This window comes from Poecile atricapillus, chromosome 4, assembly GCF_030490865.1.
Source record: "Poecile atricapillus isolate bPoeAtr1 chromosome 4, bPoeAtr1.hap1, whole genome shotgun sequence".
NCBI classification, from domain to species: Eukaryota; Metazoa; Chordata; class Aves; order Passeriformes; family Paridae; genus Poecile; species Poecile atricapillus.
This window is the reverse complement of record NC_081252.1, coordinates 38,254,018-38,276,221: the sequence shown is the minus strand read 5'-3', so window position 1 is coordinate 38,276,221 and position 22,204 is coordinate 38,254,018. Positions and strand designations below refer to the sequence as shown.

Sequence of the window (22,204 nt, the reverse complement as noted above, 5' to 3'; positions counted from 1 at the left end):
AATATTAAATTTGAGTGATAATCCATTCCACAAACTCCAAATATTGGTTTGAGCGTTAAAATATAAATTAGGTCATACACTTTCTGGAGAGAGGGCTGGTGGGCATCATAGTACTGCAAGCACTTTCCTGTAGGGCTAGGAAAATTGAGATAGAAAAGGTATTCGGTTATTTCAAAATCAGCATGGGCAGGTGTTTGCTTTGCTTCCATTTTCCAGTCCTTTAAGAGCTATTACTGCTATATAACTTGCAATTGGAACAGTTATATTGGAGGGTTTTTCTTGAGAATTAAAAGGTCTGTTCGTGTCATTTTCCTTTAACCATGCCTTTTTGGCAAAAGATAACACATTCAAAACTGAAGTACAATAATGACTTATTTGACAATAATTACTTTAAGTACACAAAATATGAGGTAATAATTTCTCTCTTTTTAGTACTGGCAGTGGTGCAAAAATACACTATTTTGATACAGCAATGCACTTCAGGTTTGCAAGATATAGAACTACATGAGACTATGGCAAGACTGGAAGTCTGACAGCTTAAAAAGTGGATAAAGTTCTGTAAATTCACAGCGCTTACATCTGCATACTAGTAGGAACATCAAATGCAGTCTTTCAGGAGCCACCTTGATTCTTACATAGCTACAGTGCTCCCAGCCCTTACATATTTTTAGGAGAGAGAGAAACTTTGACTTTAGCATTCTCTGGAAATCTTGCAAATCATATAATGGAACTACATTACAGTGAAGTTATATACCCCAACAAAATATGACTCAGGGAATAAAAGAGACAAATTCTGGTGAGATTGTTCTGAAGTGTTGTGATGCATAGAAAGCACTTCATATTTTCATTTGTGACTTGAACTGGTTTTCTGACTCATATGCTTGTGTCCTTTACCTATTTAATGAGACATTTGGCATCTTTTGTTCAAGGATGAAATGTTCTCCATAACAATCTTTCTTCTTTCACTTTTGGAAAAAGCATCTTAGTAGATGCTTCACCCACCTTCGTTTTCTATTTTTTTTCTGATAATACATTGGCAAAACATGCCAGAGAAAGATCTCTATGCAAAGAGCTGTTTATTCGAAAAAAAGTTCAGCTTTTCCGTAAGAGTGAGGGTTTACAATGATATTATTTTCTCTGTATGTGGTTTTTAACTACTTTATTTTTATTTGTGTGAAACAATTTTGTTTTTCAGATATAATTAGCTTTTATGTGGTTTCTGGATTGGAGCTGTAAGTACACAGTCAGAACCTCACAAATGAATCTGTTTCTGTATCAGAAAAGATAGCCACTATGCAGAATTACATTAGGCAGAGCTTTTCATTTTATTCATTAATGCTTTTTACCAGGATACTGTCATCCTAAAGATAGAAATTCAGTGATAAATTCTATAAAAATTGACTGTTTATTGCTTCCTATCAATAATGAATGTTGTTGTTGTGTTTATTTGCTCACAGAATACAGATAAAACCAATGCAGTCTACTTCCATTTAGCATGGATATTCAATCAGTCTCACACCACAAGTGCCTTCGTGCTTGAGTGGAGTCTGAAATGGTAGCCAAGCTAGGAACCAAAACTTTGTACCTTTCTTTAATCTAATTTTTTTTACAAAAGTAGCATATTCTGCAGAAGATTTTCCTTTGCACCTGTCTGCAAAGATTTAAGCACTTCATGAAAGACTGCTTCAAATTTCTTAGAACTAGAATTTTTTGACATAAGAGATGTTTATATTAATGAGTGATTTTGTCTCCTTACAGTGCAAATTAGACTATCAAGGCTGTGTCTCAGGAAAACAAATTTCAGTGAAATGTGAAGGACGTTGCCCTTGCCCTTCTGACAAATCCACAAATGCAGGAAGAAATGACAGGAGAGGTGAGTGATGGTAATTTGTGTAATATTTTTAATAGTCATTTCCAGAAGGAAGGAAGATTTTTAACATGGAGTATTACAATTATCAGAAACACTCATTATTCTTGAATAAAACCAGCTTTATTTTGTTCGAGGTTGTTTCTTTGCCAAGGGTTTTGAAGTTGTACCTGTAGTAAAATACAATGGTATTTTTTCAAATGAGCTATTTTAGTATGAGTTACTGCTGTTCTTTTTTTTCATTTGTTAATACTCCTTGAGATACTTATAGGTATATTTAAAACTAGAAATTAATTCCTTGCTCCTCAGTGTTTTCAGTTGAATATTCAAGAATACAAAGTGTGATAGAAAGGAAGGAAACCTAGAAGTCCTTGTTGCTGGTTATAGGAGCAAGCAGTTGAGCTGTAGAACTGTTAGTAATGACTGTATTATGTGAGTTCATTTAAAAAGTGCTTGATAGGAGTAAATCAACTTCCCTTCGGACCGCGAATGCTGCTAGAAAATGAGGTTGCTTTGCAACCATTGGTGCAACTGGAACAAACTGGAGAAAAAAAATGGTAGCTAAGCTCATTTGTGTTTCAGTGGCTCCCAGGTGATTATGGAAGGCGGTTGCTAAATAAAACCTTTAAATTTTTACTTACATTTTATTAAAATATTATTTATTTAAATAATTATTATTATTACCATTATTACTATTACTATTATTATTTACATTGCATTTACAAAACACATCTTTGGTGCTTCTGAATAGAGAGCTGTCATGAGATTTTAGGCTACCATGGACCTGAATCTGTCAAGGAGATCATGAATGGAGGTCTTGATTTTTAAAATTTCTTTAGACTGATCTCTGATAGATGCATCTTCTGTTCCTTCTGTATAGTAACACTTTTGATGAGTAAAATACATTGAAAATACAGCAAAACTAGTTTTTCAAGATGATGAGTTTTTTCCTGTAGCAGCCTTAAAACAATAAAAGAGACAAATACTGCTTACTGCATTAACATTGATCTTTCATTATAGTTTGAGGCACTATTCCAGATTTATTGTGCAGGATAGTCTTGCTTTCCATTATAAGCTGTAGCTACTGCTAAAACGATATTTTTTTCCCTAGTTTAAAAAACAAATTAATGTTCTTTTAACAATGAATGAAGATGACCACTATAAAGATTAAACTGTGTGCAGGCATACAATTCAATTAAAAAACTGTGCTGAAACACTTCTTTAGGTCCCTTTTTTCATCTCTGGCAATATAATTGATTGTGTAATTAAATATTAATTGAATATATGTAATTAAATACTCCCTCTGCTGTAACCCCTCTGCAAAATTATAGTCTTGATGTTTTTTAAAGCATTAATTTACAATTTCATGTAATATCTTGAAAATAAATAGTTAAATATCTCATCGTCTCGCATTGTTGAACAAAATAAAAAGTAGTGGAAGACTCGGCACCGTGTGGTTAATGGGGCCCCTTTGGTAAGACACACAGTGAGTGTAACCTTAATGTGGTTGCAGCATTCTCTAGCAATAATTTCTGTATTTCCAGGATATGAGAATATTTGCTTAACACTGGGCATGAAGTGAAATTAGATAATGAAGCGAAAAGCATCTCTCTGTGAGTTGTAGGCCCATATACTTCAGTGTTAGTATTTTAATAGGTTATTATTGCCCTTAGTTTTTCCCAAAATAAGATCAGCATTTTCTCTGCTGGAAGCTGTTTCACCTAATGCAGTTACCTTTATTCTTGTGTGTATTCTTTCAAGCATATTTATTTTTTCATACTTCTGTGCTAAAACACTGAAAAAAGCTAGAGATAATTTTTTTTTGCATCCAAAACTAGAATTTTTTAAAATTAAGAATGAACTCTTAATGATTTCAGTTGCCAAGAAGTCAAGATTACTCATGCCTAGTTATGTAAAAGAGAAGGAAAAAAGGTCTCCTGGGTGTAGGAATTAACACTAATCCTGTCCTGACAGATTGTCAGAGCAAGCAAAATACAGGGCTTTTCCAAATGCTACATTTTGTTGCAATGCTGAAATTTGTTAATATAGTTTCTTTACATGGCCAAAAGCCAGGAAACTTGAGAAACATGAAAGTGAGCTAAGTATTGTTAGTGAAATTTCAGCTTTTATTGTGACAGAATACAAAATTTCTTACATCAGAAGTTTTTCTAACAAAAAGCTGTAAGATTACAATTTTTGTCTTTAAATAGTGCTCTGTAAAGTGTTACAGTAGTTGGACTTGATGATTTTGGAGACCTTTTCCAAACTAAATGTTTCTATGGTTATGGGATTCTAAAATGCATAGACTTATGTCAGGTGATGAAACCAAACAGTCAAACAGTAAAGTCAAAGTAAGGTTACACTTCCTTTTTTCCTTTTCAAGTTATCCAGGTATAACTTAAGTAAGGGGTTCCTAAAATACATCCCTTACCTAGGCTGTTGAGGACAATTGTTCATCTTTTCAGATTGAAATTACTGATTTTTTTGGGTGTATCTGGAGAGCAAACTATGCCTGTGAACTTTCCCAAAATAGTCCCAGTGTGAATCCCTATACTTTTTTGGGAAGCAAAATTAAACCACTATTTAGAAAAACAGATTGTCTTCTTAAAAATATATGTGCTCTTACTAAAGAAATCACAGGGCCCTTTTAGTTGGAAGTGAGCTAGGAAGTTTGTCTAATCGTTATCTCTGATGAATGCATGAGGCAGGTGAGGGGATCCAAGCTTTTGTGGAGGCTGTCTCATTTTAATGATACATTTAGAAACATTGAACCCAGTTGATGTGCAGGGTGTCTTAGGTTAAATCCACAAATGAAAGGGCTAAAAACTTGATCTGGATGTAGATGTACAAGCTGTTAAGAAAAATAAGTTACAAGCAAAAAAATCCCAAACCCCACAACAAAAAAGCCCACAATAAAATAAAAATCTTGACTTACGTTAAGAATGTAATTTAGGTAAAGCAATGGGTATCATATAAACTATAAACTGCAATAGGTACTACAGTAATTTTTAAAAAGAGACAGAAAAGACAAGGTTAGGGTTTCAAATAAGAGGGGGACATCTGCAGAGCATTAGAGGCAGTATTAGGGGAACCCAAAGTTAAAAATAAATTAATATGGGGAGTACAGAAGAGAGGGAGGGGTTAGGAAGTTGTGTAGAAGGACAATGAGAAAAGGTGAAGCAGAATGAATGGCAAGCACCACCTCTTGTGACAGAGGTGTTAAATAAGACATGTGAGGAAGCATCTTCCTTTCCAAGCATAACCATTGCCTCATGTCCTGTTTTTGCCCCAATCTCCTTTTCAAGTATGTGCCAGGATTTCGGGTATCCAAGTCATACTAAGTTGCACAGATGTAAATGAAAGGATTTCACTGAGCTGGAATCTACAGATCTTTATTTTCCTAAGCACTTCTGAGGCTTTTTTCAGTGCTTATGTGGAACCAGAAACTAGGAAGGATGCTGTGCATGGCACATTTTTACAAATCTGAGGACTCTTTTGTCCCCTTGGCAGTGTCTGGGCACATTTTTTTCTTTCAAATAGTGGTCATGGTCCTCTTGGTCTGAGATGGAGCAAGCCCTGTCCCTTGCTTGTCCTGTTCTTCAGTCTGATGGGTAAGAACAAGTGCACATGATGCAAAGTGTGGCCAATGAAGACCCACAGGCATTTCTGCAGAAATTTTGTCAGCAGATGAGTGTATGGCTGACAGCCTTTAGCTGTAGTTAAAGACCTTCAAAGGTATCTGAGAAAAGCATCCATTATCAGTTATCTTAAATTTATGCTCCAGAGTACATATATTGGGAAAGTTTAATTAGTCTCAAAACTAAAAATCTTGACAGAGAGCTTTGTTGTATTTCCCTGTTGAGCTGCACTAACATTCTGACAAATGTGTGCTGTGACATGCGCAGGATCCTGGTCTCCCAAACAGTCTATTTCAAAGATTTGGCTGGTGAGTACTGCAGCATCCTTCTCAATTATGTCTTTGGATATCTCCATCACAGAAATGAGGCTGTGTTTCTGCCCTGACATAGGGTCAAGATTCAGGTGGGACATGAAGTCACCCAAAAGCTCATGGCCTGTTTGAAGGCCCAGTTAAAATGGTAAAAGCTGTATTGTTGCTGGTAAAATACTGAATATGCATTTTTATTAGTTATTGAAATAGAAGAATTCAGTCTCAATATTTTTTTGAATTAATCTCTAATAAATCCTGTGCTAAGAGCTCACTTGATATTTTCACTAAAATAAGAGATTTAGGCTTATTCTCGTGGAAGAAAAAAAGGGCTTCTCTTTTTTTTAGCATCTGAGGACTATGTAGGTAACAAAGAAGCACTTACAAATGTCATATTCTTTGACTCTAAGCTTTTTGCAGGAGGAGGTGAAAAGGCAACATTGCATGCTCAAAGTATTTTCATAGTTAGCATATCTGGAAGACTTTAATCACAGAATATGACTGCTCTCTCAGCTGCATCCTGTTTTATACTGAATGCTACTGAATTGTTAATTGCTTTGTAGAGATGGAAGTAAATCACAGTAGGATTAAAGACACTGTGGATACTGGTTCGTTCTGTGTGCATCAGTGCTTGAAAAACAAATAGAGGGACAAACAACCAAGCAGCACTCTCTCAAATCCTCTGGTTTAATTTGCATAGCATCATCTTTTCAACACATGACCTCAACTACTCTTCATTTAGCACAGATATTGATGCCAAAAAAGAGCTTTTGTTTTGTTTACCTTCAGAGAGAGCACTAACTGATTTCCAGACTTCACAAATAAAGGGATTGAGGGCCAAAAATACCACTTGTGTTTACTCGTTCTCTACTTTGTGTTTCTGCCTTTCAATGACAGTTAGTACTGTTGTATAATTCCCTTTATCTCTTTTGAAAAAGTAACTACAGGACATCAATAGAATAAAAATCCATGTTCAAACCAACATGTACTAGGCCAATTAGGCTTGATATTATCAGTGACCACTTTTGGGGTAGCCAGAAGTGGCCATTTGTATGTGAGCAAAATTACCATCTCTAAGTTGAAGAGGTTCATGCTGTGTGGTTGCAAATGAAATTTAACTTTCAAACTTGAAATATGACAAAAATAACCCACCAAAGAAAATTGCTGTTATGTTACAGTGCTGTTTGGGTTTTATTTACAAGTATGGTAGTTATGTTTTATTTTTTTTTTTTAAAGATATAATTGTAACATTTAATTTCACACTGTCATGCTTGTTACAGAAAGTGACCAGTCTATAAAAAGAAGCACAAAGGGAAATTTTCATCACAGGCAAACTGCTCTCAGTTAATTCAGTTAACTTTCTCTCTCAAAGGAATATGCACAGTAAATGGAAGGAGGTGGTCTTGGTAGTTTGGGAGTGTAGGTGGTATTATTTGAGTTAAATTTGCACTAGGTGATTGTCAGCTTTCTAGTTTACTCTTCTTCTTACCCATACATATATATTCGTTAAGATTTTTGTATATAATTCCTACTGCAGTTCTGTAGAATGCAACAATAAAATAAATTCTCTATGCTTTCTTGGTTGCTTAATTTTGATCAGAAACTTTTGCTGACTTTTCTCAATATGGTCTTTAGATGAAGCCTGAAATACAAGAGTGTAATGATGAGTGATATCAGTGAAAGCACTCGAATCCAGGAGTTTGTCTTATCGTTACTGATATACACTGCTTGAGCTTGGTGTCATTGTGAGCTCACAACAAAAATTGAACCTGGGCAATATTTCTCCTCTTGCCTTTACTGCTGGTACCAGCCTGAATCATGCTATTGATTTAGATTTAAATAGGCTATAACATTGTGACTCAGTTTCCTCGTCAGAGGAAAAGACATTATCCATAGGTACGCCTTCTTACTCTACTAATGTTTCTGAACACTATTTTATTATTGTTTCTGAAACCTTTTAATTTTAAAGGTGCTATGAAACTAAAATGTATTATTGTGTATACACTGTAGTTCTTCGGAGGGTATTGACTTACAAGTAAATGCTCATTTTGCTTTTATTACTTTTTTTACTAGAATACATAGTTTTTACTTTTCAATCTTACTGCTATTCATCTTAGACCTATATTTGTCCAAGCATGCAAGCTACTTTTTTTCACCTTTTTTACTTCGTCACACACATTTACAGTAATGGTGAGCTGTAAATATATACATTATATATGATTTGAAGCTATTTGAAGATAAAGTGAAAATTGATGTATATTTTTATGTTTTGATATTTGCTCAGCCTAGTTAATTATGAATTACTAATGTCCTCTTTTTTCTCTCTTGTATATAAGGTGAATGATAGACCATTTTTTACTTGATCTTTAATAAGAAGTACTATTGTTTTGCCAGATTTTAGAGCTTTACTAGATATTTTATAAATGGTAGGTTATTTCTGAGATAGCAGACTAATAATCTTTGCAACAATTTATTTGTATATGTAAATTATTTCCATATCTATGATTGAAAGGGAATCTGCTAGGTGTTACTGTATTTGTAAAAGGCATTTATAAGGATTCATTGCTGTGTTCATGTAGTAACAGAAACTCAGCAGAGCTAATTTTATTGGTTGTTTCATCAATGCTATGATAAATTTTTTTGCATGAGTATTTTACATTCTTAAACTGAATATCTGTTTTTTTTCTCAAGTGACACTGAGGCAAAATTGTCAACAGTATCTTCTTTCCATTAATCAAACTCCATGCTTGGACTTTATAAAAAGAGACTTCTCCATCATAATTAATAGTAATCTAATGTAGTGTGGTTAGTAGCAATCTAATGTGGTGTAGAATGACAGAGAATGCATTTGGGATGAGAGTGGTTTTACCTGTGTGCCCTCATTCCCTGGTTCCCTTGTCAGCTAGCCTGGGCTTAGCCAGAGCACACCCACATAGCTGGGCTTCCTTCTTCTGGAAGCTGGGAAAAATTGGAAAGGAGTCTTATAGGCTGCTTGCCAGGTATTGTCCATGTGTGATGTGGAAGTGATGAGGGGCCTTTGGCTGTGTTCGAAGAAGTGGAGAAATGGAGATGGAGCTGTGTAAAAGCTGTTGTTAGACTCTAGAAGTGACTCGGTTTTGTTCCTGATGCCTGTTTCTCCTATAGTTTCAAACTTCTCCTGCATGGAACAGTGTGTGTTCATTTAAAACACCTTTATAGTTCAAAAAGGATAACTAGAATTGGTTATTATACTGGTAGATGACCTTTTGGCTAAATTTTTTTTTTCTTTCTGTTCTTACAGGGATTAGAATATTTGGGAACAAGCAATAGAAGTATGTGTTGTGCAGGAAAGAAGTGATATCACAAATGCAGGTAGAGCAATGAGGCAGAGACATTCTAGTAAAAAAATACTATTAATTCAGATCAGAGTGGAGCTGATAGTGTAAAAAAAAAAGGGAGAAGGTAGAATGTGCTTGAGCAGTGATATAAGTTTTGATATTCTCTGCAATTAAATCATAATTGCAGGATGAATTAAAATTCACTATAGCTTGACTGTTACAAGGAAGGATTAAGGGAAGGTTGTCCATTCCATAATAATACTGTTTCTGTAAAAAAAGCTATAGTGTATATGCTGTGTTTATGAAAAATAATCCCCGTAACATTGCAGAACATACTCGAGAATGCTTTGAAGAAGAATGTTTTATTGTTTTCAGGATGAAATGTAATACTGAGAAAGGAATGTTAGCTGAATGCTTGTTGTCCATATTGCAAAGAGCTATGACACTGATGGGAAGATGGGAAGATTACATACCCATCACTGGAAACAGCTCTTTGTTCACAGTTCCAAGCACCTTTGCAGTTGCAATCTTCTCTAGAACCTCCTTGTCTTTGCTCTTCATTTGTTTATTTCCAAGTCATTCCACTTTTTATGGCTGCTTTTGGAAGCTTTTGAGTACTCAAATCTATACAGTTTTGTCAAACCCTGGTATGTATGTCACATCTACAAATTTACTTTTAGCTGGAAAACTCCTAAGGTCTCAGTGCTGTGGAAAGCAGTTCTATCCTACTGTGGTGGCCTGCACTTGGAGAATTTGCTTCTCATGTTTCTTGTTACCAGCAAATGAGTGTTGAACTGGCAGATCTGGCCTTGTGTTAAAAATAGTTGTGTCATACAGTTTTTGATTCCTAAAATAATGTCAGTGTTGCATCTCTGCTCACTGTGTGAGTACTTTTTATCACAGGACATCGAGGGCATGCATGTCCTGTGCAAGTTGTGGCTTAGAAAATATATGTACATGTTCAAGGAGCTGGGCACAGCATGGGACTCCTTGTCCATCCTGTGTGTAGGGTGCAATTCAGAGTGAACTTCCCAAACTCCATCTCAAGCATAGCCAGCTTGTTCGCTGTAAGTATGTGGGAGTGAGCTTATGCACATGGGGTGAATGCTTAGAATGCATTGCTTTTTTTGTAATCCTTGATTTCTGTGAGGTTGTTCCAACACTCAGGGCCATTTATACTCTGGTTTGTTTAGGTAAAGACTCAATATATACAAGATGAGTAATCAGTTATTCAGAGTTGCATTCTTTCTTACTACAAAGTATTCATATACTTTTCACAGGGGAAGAGATTGTTCTATAGGAGTTTGCTTTAAAATTATTTATTATGAAAAGTTTGTTTAGTTTGATTGATTTCTTTGCTTTCTTTCCCCTTGTGTTTTAGTAGGAGGGGAAGCCCCAATGAACCCAATGGTGAATACACCTCTAGAGGTGAACAAGTTATCTACAGTGTATCAGCCTGTGGCTTTGTGTATGTTCCTGCAATTTTAAGTTAGCCAAGCTGTTATGATGGAAGAAAATAATTAATGCTGTTTTCATTTTAGGTTTTATAATCATTCATTTTTACTTAGATCTTGAAACAATTTGTGAGCAAATTCAGTTCTGGAGTCCCCAAAACATGCAAATTATTTGGAAAGTTTAGTCTGTGTAGAACAACAAACTCTATTAAACTATTTTAGGTAGTCATGCAGTCATGTTTTTTTAGGATATATTCATTATTTTCTTTTGCACTTTGCCAACCAGCTTCCATGGATTATAAAGCAGACGCTTAAATATAGTCCAGACCATTAAAATAGTGTTGCATTCAATTATAATGGCTATAATTGCCTTAATTATGTAAATGAAGGGGTCTTGCCAATCTTATGGTACATTAAAGGCTTTACAAGTGTGTCACAGTAGTTGTATTGAGAATAAATAACCAAAGAGATGCAGATCATATGCTAAGTATCTGGATCAGCATTATCTTTCTGTTCATGCAATGTACAAATAAGCTAAGGATGCCTTTATGTTTCAATTACTGATGTGATAGTAATATTTTTTTTTACTGATACTATTTTATACCATCAATATGTAGTAATATTTAAAAGTCTTTCATTACTCAGCAGTGGAAGATAACTGATAGAAAAAATAGGTTTTTTGGTAAATCATGTAATTACTTTAAATTACTTAATTTGCTCCTCCTTCATATTTAGTGAAGATAAAACATGTGGTACTAATTGGATAACCTAATTCTGAATTATTTTTTCTGTAAGTATGTCAGTTTATTGAACGGTGAAGCTACTTGAGATCCTTAGGAAGCTCAGGAACGGACTGATGATGGTTCAGTAGTGTATTGAAGGTGGATCAATGAGATCCATGGAGTCCTCTTCAGATAGGATGTAAGCTGAGTGGTATTTAAAGAACATGTGATAACCTTTCAGCAACCACTTCTCGGTAATATTAATTGAGTCTTTAGTACTTCAGTATCCTATTTACTTTAGTACTTCAACTGTGCTATCTGTGCTCCCTGTTAAATAGTTGCAGTATCACTTTTCTGAAGTGACTGTTCTAATAGCTGCCAGAAGTTTGGTATTTTCTTTAAAATATCCAAGTCCTTTAGAAGACAGGGATTGAAATGTTTGTCTTTGGCAGCTATTGCTGATATTTCTACAGCTGCTATACTGAAATTGACAGAAAATTGTTAATATTCTGGTGATATGGTGGCCCTTTCAATTTATTTTTTTTAAATTTACATGTATCTCATTCTTTGAAGCTGATCTCTTTCATGGTGACTGGTTTCTAGTTGAGCTAATTTTAAGCAAATATTCCACTAACTTATTATGCAAGGAAAAAAGTTTACTTGGTATCAGCATGTCATTTCTTGATTACACAATATCCTCTTTCTTTCAATAGTAAATATATAATCAGTTCTTACACATAAAAGTAGAAGTTTTCTCTAAAAAAATCTTTCTCATGTCTCCTGAGCATGCAGACAGAAGAACACTATTGATTTACTGTTTCACTTTTGCTCTTCTCACATAAAAGTTTGAACACTCTTTCACAGTTGAGAACCATTGTTCTCTTGGTTGGTGTAAAGTTTTGAGGCATTGCTGAACATTTTAATGTGATTGTGCGTATTCACTGATATTGTGAAAATGTCTGTCTGTACATTGAGGGTATGATGACACCTAGGCTATGTTCACATCCCTCATTTCTAGCTGTGATAATTTCTAGAAGTTTGAAATTATGAGGCAGTGTTGAAAAAAAATAACAGTATTAGAAGAAAGCTATTTGATAATAATTCTCCTGGTCAATTTTTACATGCTTATGAGTGTCTTTAAGCAAGAGAAAGATGTATTTTCAAAACCCTCTCATCCTTATTTTGCATGCAGAATAGTCCTGCTAGCTTTGAGTCTTTATGTGGGTTACTACAGCTTTACTCAGTCTTGGTAAGAATATGTACTAGTGTCAGCATGATCTAAATCTATTTCAAGTCATATGTTTTCATATCCTGAATGTTTTTTCTGCCAAGAAGACAGGTTTTGTATTTGTAAATACAGATTTATTTTGTATTCTTGATGAATCAGCATTATGAAAACATGTATTAATAAAATTATTAGATCAACCCTTTGTGCCTCGAAGTAATTACCCAACTATGTTACTTGTTATCTGCATTACAAAATACAACTCTAATTTTATTTTTTCTTGATATCTTTATTTTATATCACAGATGCAGATTACTTTACATGTCAGAAACTCTCTAAATAAAACATTAAAGTCTTCATGGAAAATGAAAAACCCAACTTTTTTCCTGAAGGCACCACGATCCATGAAATTAGCTGTGGCATCAGTTTTAACTGTTCTGCTGATACTGCAACATCAAGTGCTACAGCCACCTCACATGCAGGCATCAGCACTTGTTCAGTTCTGTCAAATTGTTAAGCTTTGGCTCATTAGCATGGTGGCACCTTTAAAAACATAACTACCCTCTAAAGTTAATTGGCTGTATATTGTGATTTACTAGTGATGAAGTACGTTTTTGTAGGAAAAAAACAGCAAACAAATCTTCTATTTACCATTTCTAAGAGTATAAGTCATAACAAATCCTTGATTAATTCATCTTCAGTAATATTTCCCATCAATATTTTTTGCATTATTTATCCACTTTTTAGTAGAGGTTCGTTAAAATACTAAGAACAGTAGTAGAGCACAAATCATTTAAAAAGAGAGTTGTAAAGCCAGTTTAAGTGGAAACAAAGTAATTAAGACAGTTTTTCTGTTTGGTCTCTTCAGCAGTATTGTCTCAAATTCAGGTGTGGCTGAAGATTTTACGGAACTTTCCTATGTCTTGCAGGAATCTGATTTTTTTGGTCTAGTTTTCTTTTAAGATCAATACTTGAAGGTGATCAACCTCTATAGTATTTCTGTATATGCAGTTTAAGAAGATTAAAAGATACGTTGAAGATAGAAGCCACTAAATTGCTGGTATTATATAGTTACCTTCTTTCTAAAGGTTTAGCTTTGGAAAAGGAATAGAAAAAGAGTGTATAGTTTTTAGCAAAGTGAACAAAATACTGCTGTGGCTCAGAAAAAGCAAGAAAATAGTGATACTTTCTGGTTTTGTGTTTTACCCTGTTTAAATCTATTAAAGATTAAAAAAGATATTTTATACAGGTATATCCAAGTCAGTTGGGATTTTTCTGACCATTTAATTGAGCTTTGGATCATAACTAGACTTTGTAGAAAACAGGGTACATAACATTAGGAAAGCAGTTTAAAAGAAAATTACTACAGGTGTGAATATTTTAGAAGAGTTCACCAGCTTTAAGCATTACTGATTGATAGCTTAAAAGTTTTTTCTGAGTCAAAAGCTGACAATAGCCAACAATATGTAGTGTGTCAAGGCTAAGGGATGCAGACAATTGTCAGACGGACATCTGTGACAATTTGCAGCTTAGGAAAAGAAAGCTAGAGATCAATGCAGTTATTCACGAGGTCATTGTGTACATGTGTTTATTTCTTGATGTCTCTAGAATTTTATTCACTAGGGTTAAGGGTAGATTTTGTAATGAAAGCACTGACGTTCCATGTCCATAGTTCATTCACATGGTCTTTTAATTATTAGTGAGAGCTCTCAGTGACTGTAAGGATTAGCAGCCTGCACCTGTTAGAGCCAGCACCTCTGTAGTGTTCATTTGTGGGCAACATGAATCTTGTCATGTAAGATGCCAGTCTGACAGGATGTTTTTCCTGCATTGCATGGGAGGTCGTTAGAAGTTCATTGATGTGAGTGAGTGAGGCCAGGGAGCTGAGAATTAAATTATACCATCACTTGAATTGATTTTTGTTGAGCTGTTTAAAATTATCAGTCAGATACTTCTGCTACCAAACTTTTACCAGGCTGCACACCAGTATTATAGAAGCACAAACTAGCACAATGGTTGAGTTTGAAAGTGATCTCTGGAGGTGCTCTTGCTCCAACCCCGTGCTCAAGAAGGGCCACCTAGAAGAGGTTGCTCAAGACCATGTTCAGACAACTTTAAAATGTCTCTGAGGATAGAGCCTCTAAAACCTCTCTGGACATCTCAGTCACTCAAGCAAACAACTCTTTCCTCATGTTCAGCAGATACCTCCTGTTTCACTTTGTGCCCAATACTTCTTGCACCATCACTGGGAACCACTGAAAAGAGCCTGGTTCTGTTTTTATGTCCCCCCTCTAGGTATTTATTCACATTTATAAGATCCATTATTTTCTTCTCAGTGAAAATTGTCCAATCACTTTCAACATTTCATCATATTAAATTCTTTTGATGCAAAAAATGTAAAATTAAAAGGTCCACATTATAATTAGCTAATCAAAATTGTTTATCATAATAGAACCTCATGAGTGATTTTATCACCTTCAGTGGCAATTAGTGAGACAATATTGGTTAGCCTTGAAGACATATGAAAGAGGAAAAGTTTTTAAATGATCTGAAAACTATATCACATGTATGTATATTAAGGAATATTGCACTTGCTTCTGTGTGCAAATGCATGTTTTTCTATTTTAGCCAAAATATAGAGAAAGAAATACAGTCTGATCTCGTGCATTTGAGGAGCAAGTTGAGAAATGTGTAGCTTAACATAGAGCGTGAAAGTCATAAAAATGTGATTTATAGCTCAAAATATATTTATCGCAAAAGATTCTTTGTCATTTTAAAGTGATGATGTCAATCCATAAATTTCCTAGCTAACTTTGTACAGTTTACAGTGATTCTAGATTTATATGCTAACTTACATTAAGAGAAATCTCTTAGAAAAAAATATTGTTCGCCTACATGCACACACAATGCAGATGTTATAATGAAGTATATTATATATATATATGAAGCACCTCGAACATTGAAACTATTCTGTGGAACTGAGTGAGTTTTTTTGGTAGGGTAGCATACTCATGTACAAGATACTGAAAACTATGACCAGTAGTAGTAGTAATAGTGGTCTTGAAACCCAACATATTTTACAAAACGCAAACTCATAAAAACTGTTTGCAAATCATAAAGCCCACAAAAATAGCCCTTGCTTTCCATCTGCTTCAGGCACAGTGATATAACATTCAGTTCAATCTGAAAGAAGCATTTTAGTGGGTAATGATTTATTCTTGATGTTTGGACAAAAGACACAAGGAGCCTTGGAAGTAATTTTTAAATTCTTAGCTATATATATTTATATGTAGAAGCAAGTTAACTATACACAGCATGAAGATAAAATTATACTGAATTTCGTTACCACAGAGGTCATGGAATAATTGCACAATCTACTATTCCTTTTTTTCCTATTGCTCCAACTCAAAGCAAGGTTTCTCTAGACTGGAAGTATGCCCCTTTTGTGGTTTAAGGACTTCCACAATGGAAATAGAAATGCATATATCCACTAAGAAGGCATTTGCAAAGAGATTGATGGTATTAGCAGGTGTTTTTTAAGCACCAGGCAAACAACCAGTCCATATGTGCAGATTGCTCCCAGTGCACATGCAGAGAATGTGGTGTGTCCTGGAGGCTTGCAGCTTAATGACTTGAAACTTGTATGGTACACTCTTCTGGGAGAGCTGAACATTAAATGGTCTGGTCAGAGCTTCTGCTCTTGTTCTGTTATAATCTGAATTTCCTTTTGATTTACAGAATTTTGGTGTAGATATAACATTCTAAAAAGTTGAAATGTGTGAACTCTTTTCCTATGTGATCAAGCAATTTGTTCCAGTGTATCACGTGGACATTGGGTCATTCTGTTACATGAATCAAAATGGAATATAAAGTGCTTATCAAGCATTATAAATGCTTATTAGTGTTATTTTGAGTGTCAAGAAATTTCTTTTGCAATGGAAGCCAAACAGTAACGATGAAAACAAAGTACATCTGCCTATTGCGGTCTTTACAGAGGTCTTATTTTTTCTATCAGAGTCTCTGTGTTAGCCTGCATTATTTTATTTTTTAGAACTTTGAATTAACTTTTATCTGTGCAATATCAGACTGTACAAAAAAATGGACATTTTCCTGAAAACAATTTCCTTACTTCTTTCAATGCTATAAGAGAAAAGGGGTGTATGTGAACTCAAAAATTGCATATTTCTGCATTTCTTTGTAGTGATTGGAAAAAATCAATCAATTAATTTAGATTAAAATGTTCAGCATCTCATCTTTCTGAAAAAAAGTTTTACATTGTACTATTTTTCAAAATATTAATATTTTCAAAAAATTTTGTTTTTTCTGGGAAAAGAGTCTTTCAGTAACAGTGTGATAATGATAAAAGATATTTTGTCACAGAAATATGTGCTGAGTGGCAAATACTTGATTTCACAGGAAAATTTCAACATCAAAGTGATTAAATGGGACACCTTGATTATGTGTTGTACAATGAAATGCAAATAATGTGGGGTTCATTAGCTTTTGACACTTCAAAATGTGATGGACTAAAGAAATAAACAGCCTCGAAAGGGGAAAAGGGGGAAAAAAGAAAATGGGAATAGCAAGGAGATGATGATTCTTTAATTATGTCTTTGGCTCGGGAGCATAGTTTTATGCCCACCAAGGCAGGTGCTTGACTGCCTTGTCTAGATAGAAGAGAGAAACTCACTATTTTTTTATGTCTATATTCAGCTGTATATTTATGTATGTTCCTATCTTTTGCTGAAGAGCTGACCTATTTTGTGTGTGTGTAGTGAAGGAGAAGCAAGTAAAATATAGGTACCTAATATACCTAGTTGACTACCTTTCAGGGAGATTTTGGAGAGTTTGTGTGAATTGCTCCTCTGTGGGCCATTACCACTGCCTATATCCTGAGGAAGTTTCTTCTGATTATCATCACTGTTGAGTGACAGACTAATCAGAGTAGCTATTGCCTGCATCTTCTTCACAGGTGATCAATATCAGTGTATTGAAAATGTCATGGTTTCTGTTTCCTTCCTTATTAATTTCTTCTAAGAGACTTACCTAACACTCAGGCATTTTTGGACTTCAGGCAATGACTAGACATTCAGTATTCATTTTATTTATTCTAATCAGCTATTTGTTTGCATCAGATAATTTATGCAGCAGTGTCATGGTGGTATCAGGAGTGGTTTTGTGTTCAGTGGACCAGGTGTTGTACATTGATACTATTTGGTCACAACTCTCTCATGCTGACTCCTGTTGAAATAAACAGTACTGGGCACAAGTCTAAATTGAGAGAGGAGTGGCTGGAGAGCAGCTCTGCCAAGACAAATCCAGGGGTGCTGGTCAGCAGCAGCTCAGTGTGGATCAGCAGGGGCTGCCCTGGGACCCAGAGGGTAAAACCCCATCCTGCGGTGCATCAAGCACAGCACGAGCAGACAACCAACAGAGGTGACTGTCCCGCTGCATTCAGCCTTGGGGGGCCTCACCCTGAGTGCTCTGTGCAGTTCTGGGCCCCACATGTCAAGAAGGATATGATGGTCCTTGGATGAATCCAGAGGAGGCCAATGAAACTGGTGACAGGGGTAACAAACAGTGTACTGTGAGGAGAGGATGGGAATTTTGGGCTTGTCAGGTTTGGAGAGTAGGAGGCTGAAGGGTGGCTTCATTGCTCTCTATAGCTCCCTGAGGAGGTGGAGAGGGAGGTGCTGAGCTCTTCTCCCTGGTATCCAGTGATAGGTCACATGGGAATGCTTCAGAGCTGTACCACAGGAGGGTTAGACTGGACATTTGGAAACATTTTGTTACTGAGAAGGTGGTCAAACACTGGAACAACCTTCCTAGAGAGGTGGTCGATGATCCTGTCAGCCTTTAAGAGGCATTTGGACAATGACTTCAATAGTATGTGTTGAGTTATGGTCAGGCATCTGGACTATTGTAAGTCCCTTCCAAGTGAAATACTATTCTAAGTGAGTAGACATTATTTTAATTTGATTGCTAAGTTATGATTCTGTTTAGGACTCTGCCCACTTACTTGCTTGTTTAATAGATTTACCCCAAATGCAGTATAGCATTCCTTGAGGCACAGACGGAAAAATTCACAGATGTAATTTCTAGTATCTGGAAGATAATAAAAATAAATTATTTTCTATGTTTTTTGTATGTTTTGTTCTTCACAGCCTATACAAGAAAGTAATTTTCTTGTAAAGTTTGAAGTTTTAATGAGTTTTTTGGTTTATTTTTGTGTTCTAAGGCTTAAACAGTTTTGATACCATTTTAAATTGCAAATTCAACGCCTTTGGGTTTGGTAGGAAGTCTGTTCTTATTGTAACTTCCCTTATCAACTTGGAAACATTAGGTTTCAGTGTAATTTTATTTTTTTTAGAAATTTTTTCACAGCTCAAGTTACTGGCTGATTTAAAAATAATAGCTGAAGTTGTACTGAAGTTTTTTAATACAGAATGTTAAACTACATTACCATAGTGGCAACTGCTGACCATACTGCATCATGTCCTGCAAAAATTTATTTAGTCATGTCCATCAGCTGTGGGACCCCCAGCATAAGATGGACATGGACCTGCTGGAGTCCAGAGGAGGGCCACAAAGATGCTCGGAAGGACTGAGACCTGCAGTTGTTCAGCCTGGAGAAGAGAAGGCTCTGGGGAAAGCTTATAGCAGCCTTCCAATATCTGAAGGAGACTACAAGAAAGCAGGATGCTCATGGCCTTATCCAGCTTGGCCTTGAGCCCTTCAGGGTTGGAGCATCCACTGCCTCCCTGCGCAAGCAGTACCAGAATGTTGTTACCCTCACAGAAAAGAATTTCTTCCTAGTGTCTAACCTAGATTTCCTCTCTTTCAGTTGGTGCCCATTACTCCTCCCATTGCTACAGTTCCTGATGAAAAGTCCCTGTACAGCTTCCCTGTAGCCTCTCTTGAGATACCAGAAGGTTCCTATGAGGTCTCCATACAACCGTCTCCTCTTCAGGGACTGAACAGCCCCAACTCTCTCAGCTGTTGTCATAGGAGAGTTACTCCAGTCCTTTTTTCAACCTCATGGTCCTCCTCTAGACTTGTTCCAACAGCTCCATGTCCTTCTCATGTTGGGGACACAGGAGCTGGATGCAGTACTCAGATTTGATCTCACAAGATCAGAGTAGACAGGGAGAATAATCCTCAATTTGCTGGCCATGCTCCTTTTAGTGCAGCCCAGGATTCCCTTGGCTTTCTGGGCTGTGACTGCACACTGATGGCTCATGTTGAGTTTTTCATCAACCACCATTCTGAATTCCTTCTCTGCAGCCCTCCTCTAAGTCCCTTCTCCACTCAGCTTGTAGATGTGCTTGGTATTGCTGTGACACAAGACCTTGCACTTGGCCTTGTTGACCTTCATAAGGTTTGCATGGGCTCACCTAGCAGGTGTGTCAAGGTCCCTCTGGATGCTGTCCCTTCCCTCTGGCTTGTTGACTGCAGCACACAGCCTGGTGGTGTCAGCAAACTTGCTGAAGGTGCACTTGATTCCTCTGTTCATGTCACCGACAAAGATGTTGAGCAGTATCAGCCCCACAATGTAATTATTCTCTACATTTAATGACCTTTTAAAATTACACAGTATTTCCAGTCCTATTAGACTTCCAGGTGTGGTTTTAAATTATAAAAAAGATACTCTCTGCCATGTATAGCATGTTGTAGGATTATGTAATACTTATTTTTCATCATAGTTACCAACCCTTACTAATCTGTGAGCAGCCCTAGAAACTTACAAACTTCCGTTTCTAAAACAAGAATGCAGTATAAAATTAGACTAAACTAGTGTTTTTTCTCTGTAAGTTGATTGTATATTAAGAAATAATAGCACTGTTGGTTCTTAAAGTAGAAACATGTGGATGATGTCCTTTCAATTAATCAATTAATACATGCAGACAGAAGCAAATAAAATCCCAAGTCTGTTCAGGTGTTCAAGCAATAGCCTTCAAATTACAACTGTGAAACCAGGAGGAAGTTTTGAGGTTTTATGCAGTAGCAGCAAGGGTTTTTCATCTGCATTGAAAGCAAAACTGATACTGAAATCAGTGACTAAATTCCCACAAAATGGAACCAGGATTTCTTTTAGTTTAATGAAATAAGAGGCATGGAGAAACTCTTTGTCCTGGGTTGACTTTATGATGCTGGTATCCCCAGTCGTCTGGTTTATGTTATATATTAAGTTCTGCACCTTTACGACTGGCTTTGAGAGCAAGAGAGGGGGAAGAAGAAGCTGCAGTTTGTGTTAAAGAAAAACATCACTCCCACACATCTCGCTCCTGGACTGTGGTGTCTGCAGCACGGACAGACAGCGGGACAGAGCTTCTCTCTGGCTTTTAGTTAGTTTTAGCTAGCTGAGGCAGAGGAGTTCCCTGGACCTTTGGTTTTTTTTTCCCTTTTTTTCTTGGATCTGTGCAAGCCTGCTCTGGACTGAACACCCAGCCAAACCCTGGGAGCTCACGCCTGTGGCCCACCGGGGCCTGGGCCTCGGCACTTTCCAGCGCCGGAGGGACTGATAAGGGACTGAGTGAGCCGTTCACCACATGAAAAGGACTTTTCTTCCTAGACTTGCCATCCCATCGAACAGCGAGAGGTTTTATTATTTAATATTATTCAATTTCTGTTAAATAAACAGCTTTTTCCACTTCTCTCCAAGGAATTTTTTTTTCCCTTTCCTGGACCAGTTGGTGGGGAGGGGGCATTTCCCTGGGGAAATCCCCATTTGGAGTTTTCCTCCCTAATTTGCCCTAAACTAGGACACTCAAACTTGGACCTGTTACACTGCAAGTTAATTTTTTTGGTGGTAGTGCCTGCTGTTGAGTCCAGTAATTTCTGCACACATTTGCTTTGCCACAGCTTCACCTTTCTAGATGTGAATTTGGTGTTTGCAAGTCATTGAAGAACATTATGGACGTCTTGAAAGTGAGGAAATGGGCCATGGAGACAGAAAAGCAACAACTTTCTGAGCTCAGTGCAGTGGTAACAAAACATGGGGTTTGACCACAGTGAATTCACATGTGGCTGTCATGTTTTGAAACCACCTGAACAGCCTCATGATGCAGCCGGCCCTATAGAATAGATAATCTGGCAGGACTCTGTAGTGCCGTTTTGATTTAATGGTGATCATTGTTGAAGAAATAAGGAACTTTTGTGTGGCCACTGAAATTCAGGTATAACTATGATATATTTCTGCATGTTTCTCTGTAGTTATTGATGTGTTTTCAGAAATACAAAATTTTTCTAAGACCACGGCCCAAAAAGGGCAAAAAGAAACATGCATGAAATTGAATTTCCATAACAAAAAGAATAACAGCTAGAAAATGGTGTTAAGAGTCTTTTGACAGAGAACAGAAAAATCTTTGCAAAAAATAGACATAATTTCGCACTAAATGTTTCTTACTGTCTTCAAAACCAGTATCAGTAGGTATTTCATTATTTCTTAAAATAATTAAAGTACTGGTTTTGTTTTTCACTTTTAAGTCTCAGGTACTGATGCATTATTTTCAGACTCTTGCTGATGTCACTGACAGTTTAAAGACTTCTACAGATTTTATAAACAATACAAAACAGTGATTCTATTATTAGGGACAGTAGTTTGGAAGTCTCAGATCCAGTGGTGAAGAGGCTTACAGTTGATGATACTTGGCAGTTCTTTTCAGCTGCAGGC

At 36.2% G+C, this 22,204-nt stretch overlaps 1 protein-coding gene across 2 annotated transcripts in view; it reads left to right on the top strand.

Annotated features, from left to right (window-relative positions):
• The window catches only part of SPOCK3 (SPARC (osteonectin), cwcv and kazal like domains proteoglycan 3), a 163,724-nt gene that overhangs the window by 114,521 nt on the left and 26,999 nt on the right, over positions 1–22,204 (top strand). For both annotated transcript variants that reach the window (XM_058837985.1, XM_058837984.1), the window contains exon 6: positions 1,759–1,873. In XM_058837985.1, coding sequence (XP_058693968.1) covers positions 1,759–1,873 — 115 coding nt within the window. The remainder of the gene's footprint in view (positions 1–1,758; positions 1,874–22,204) is intronic.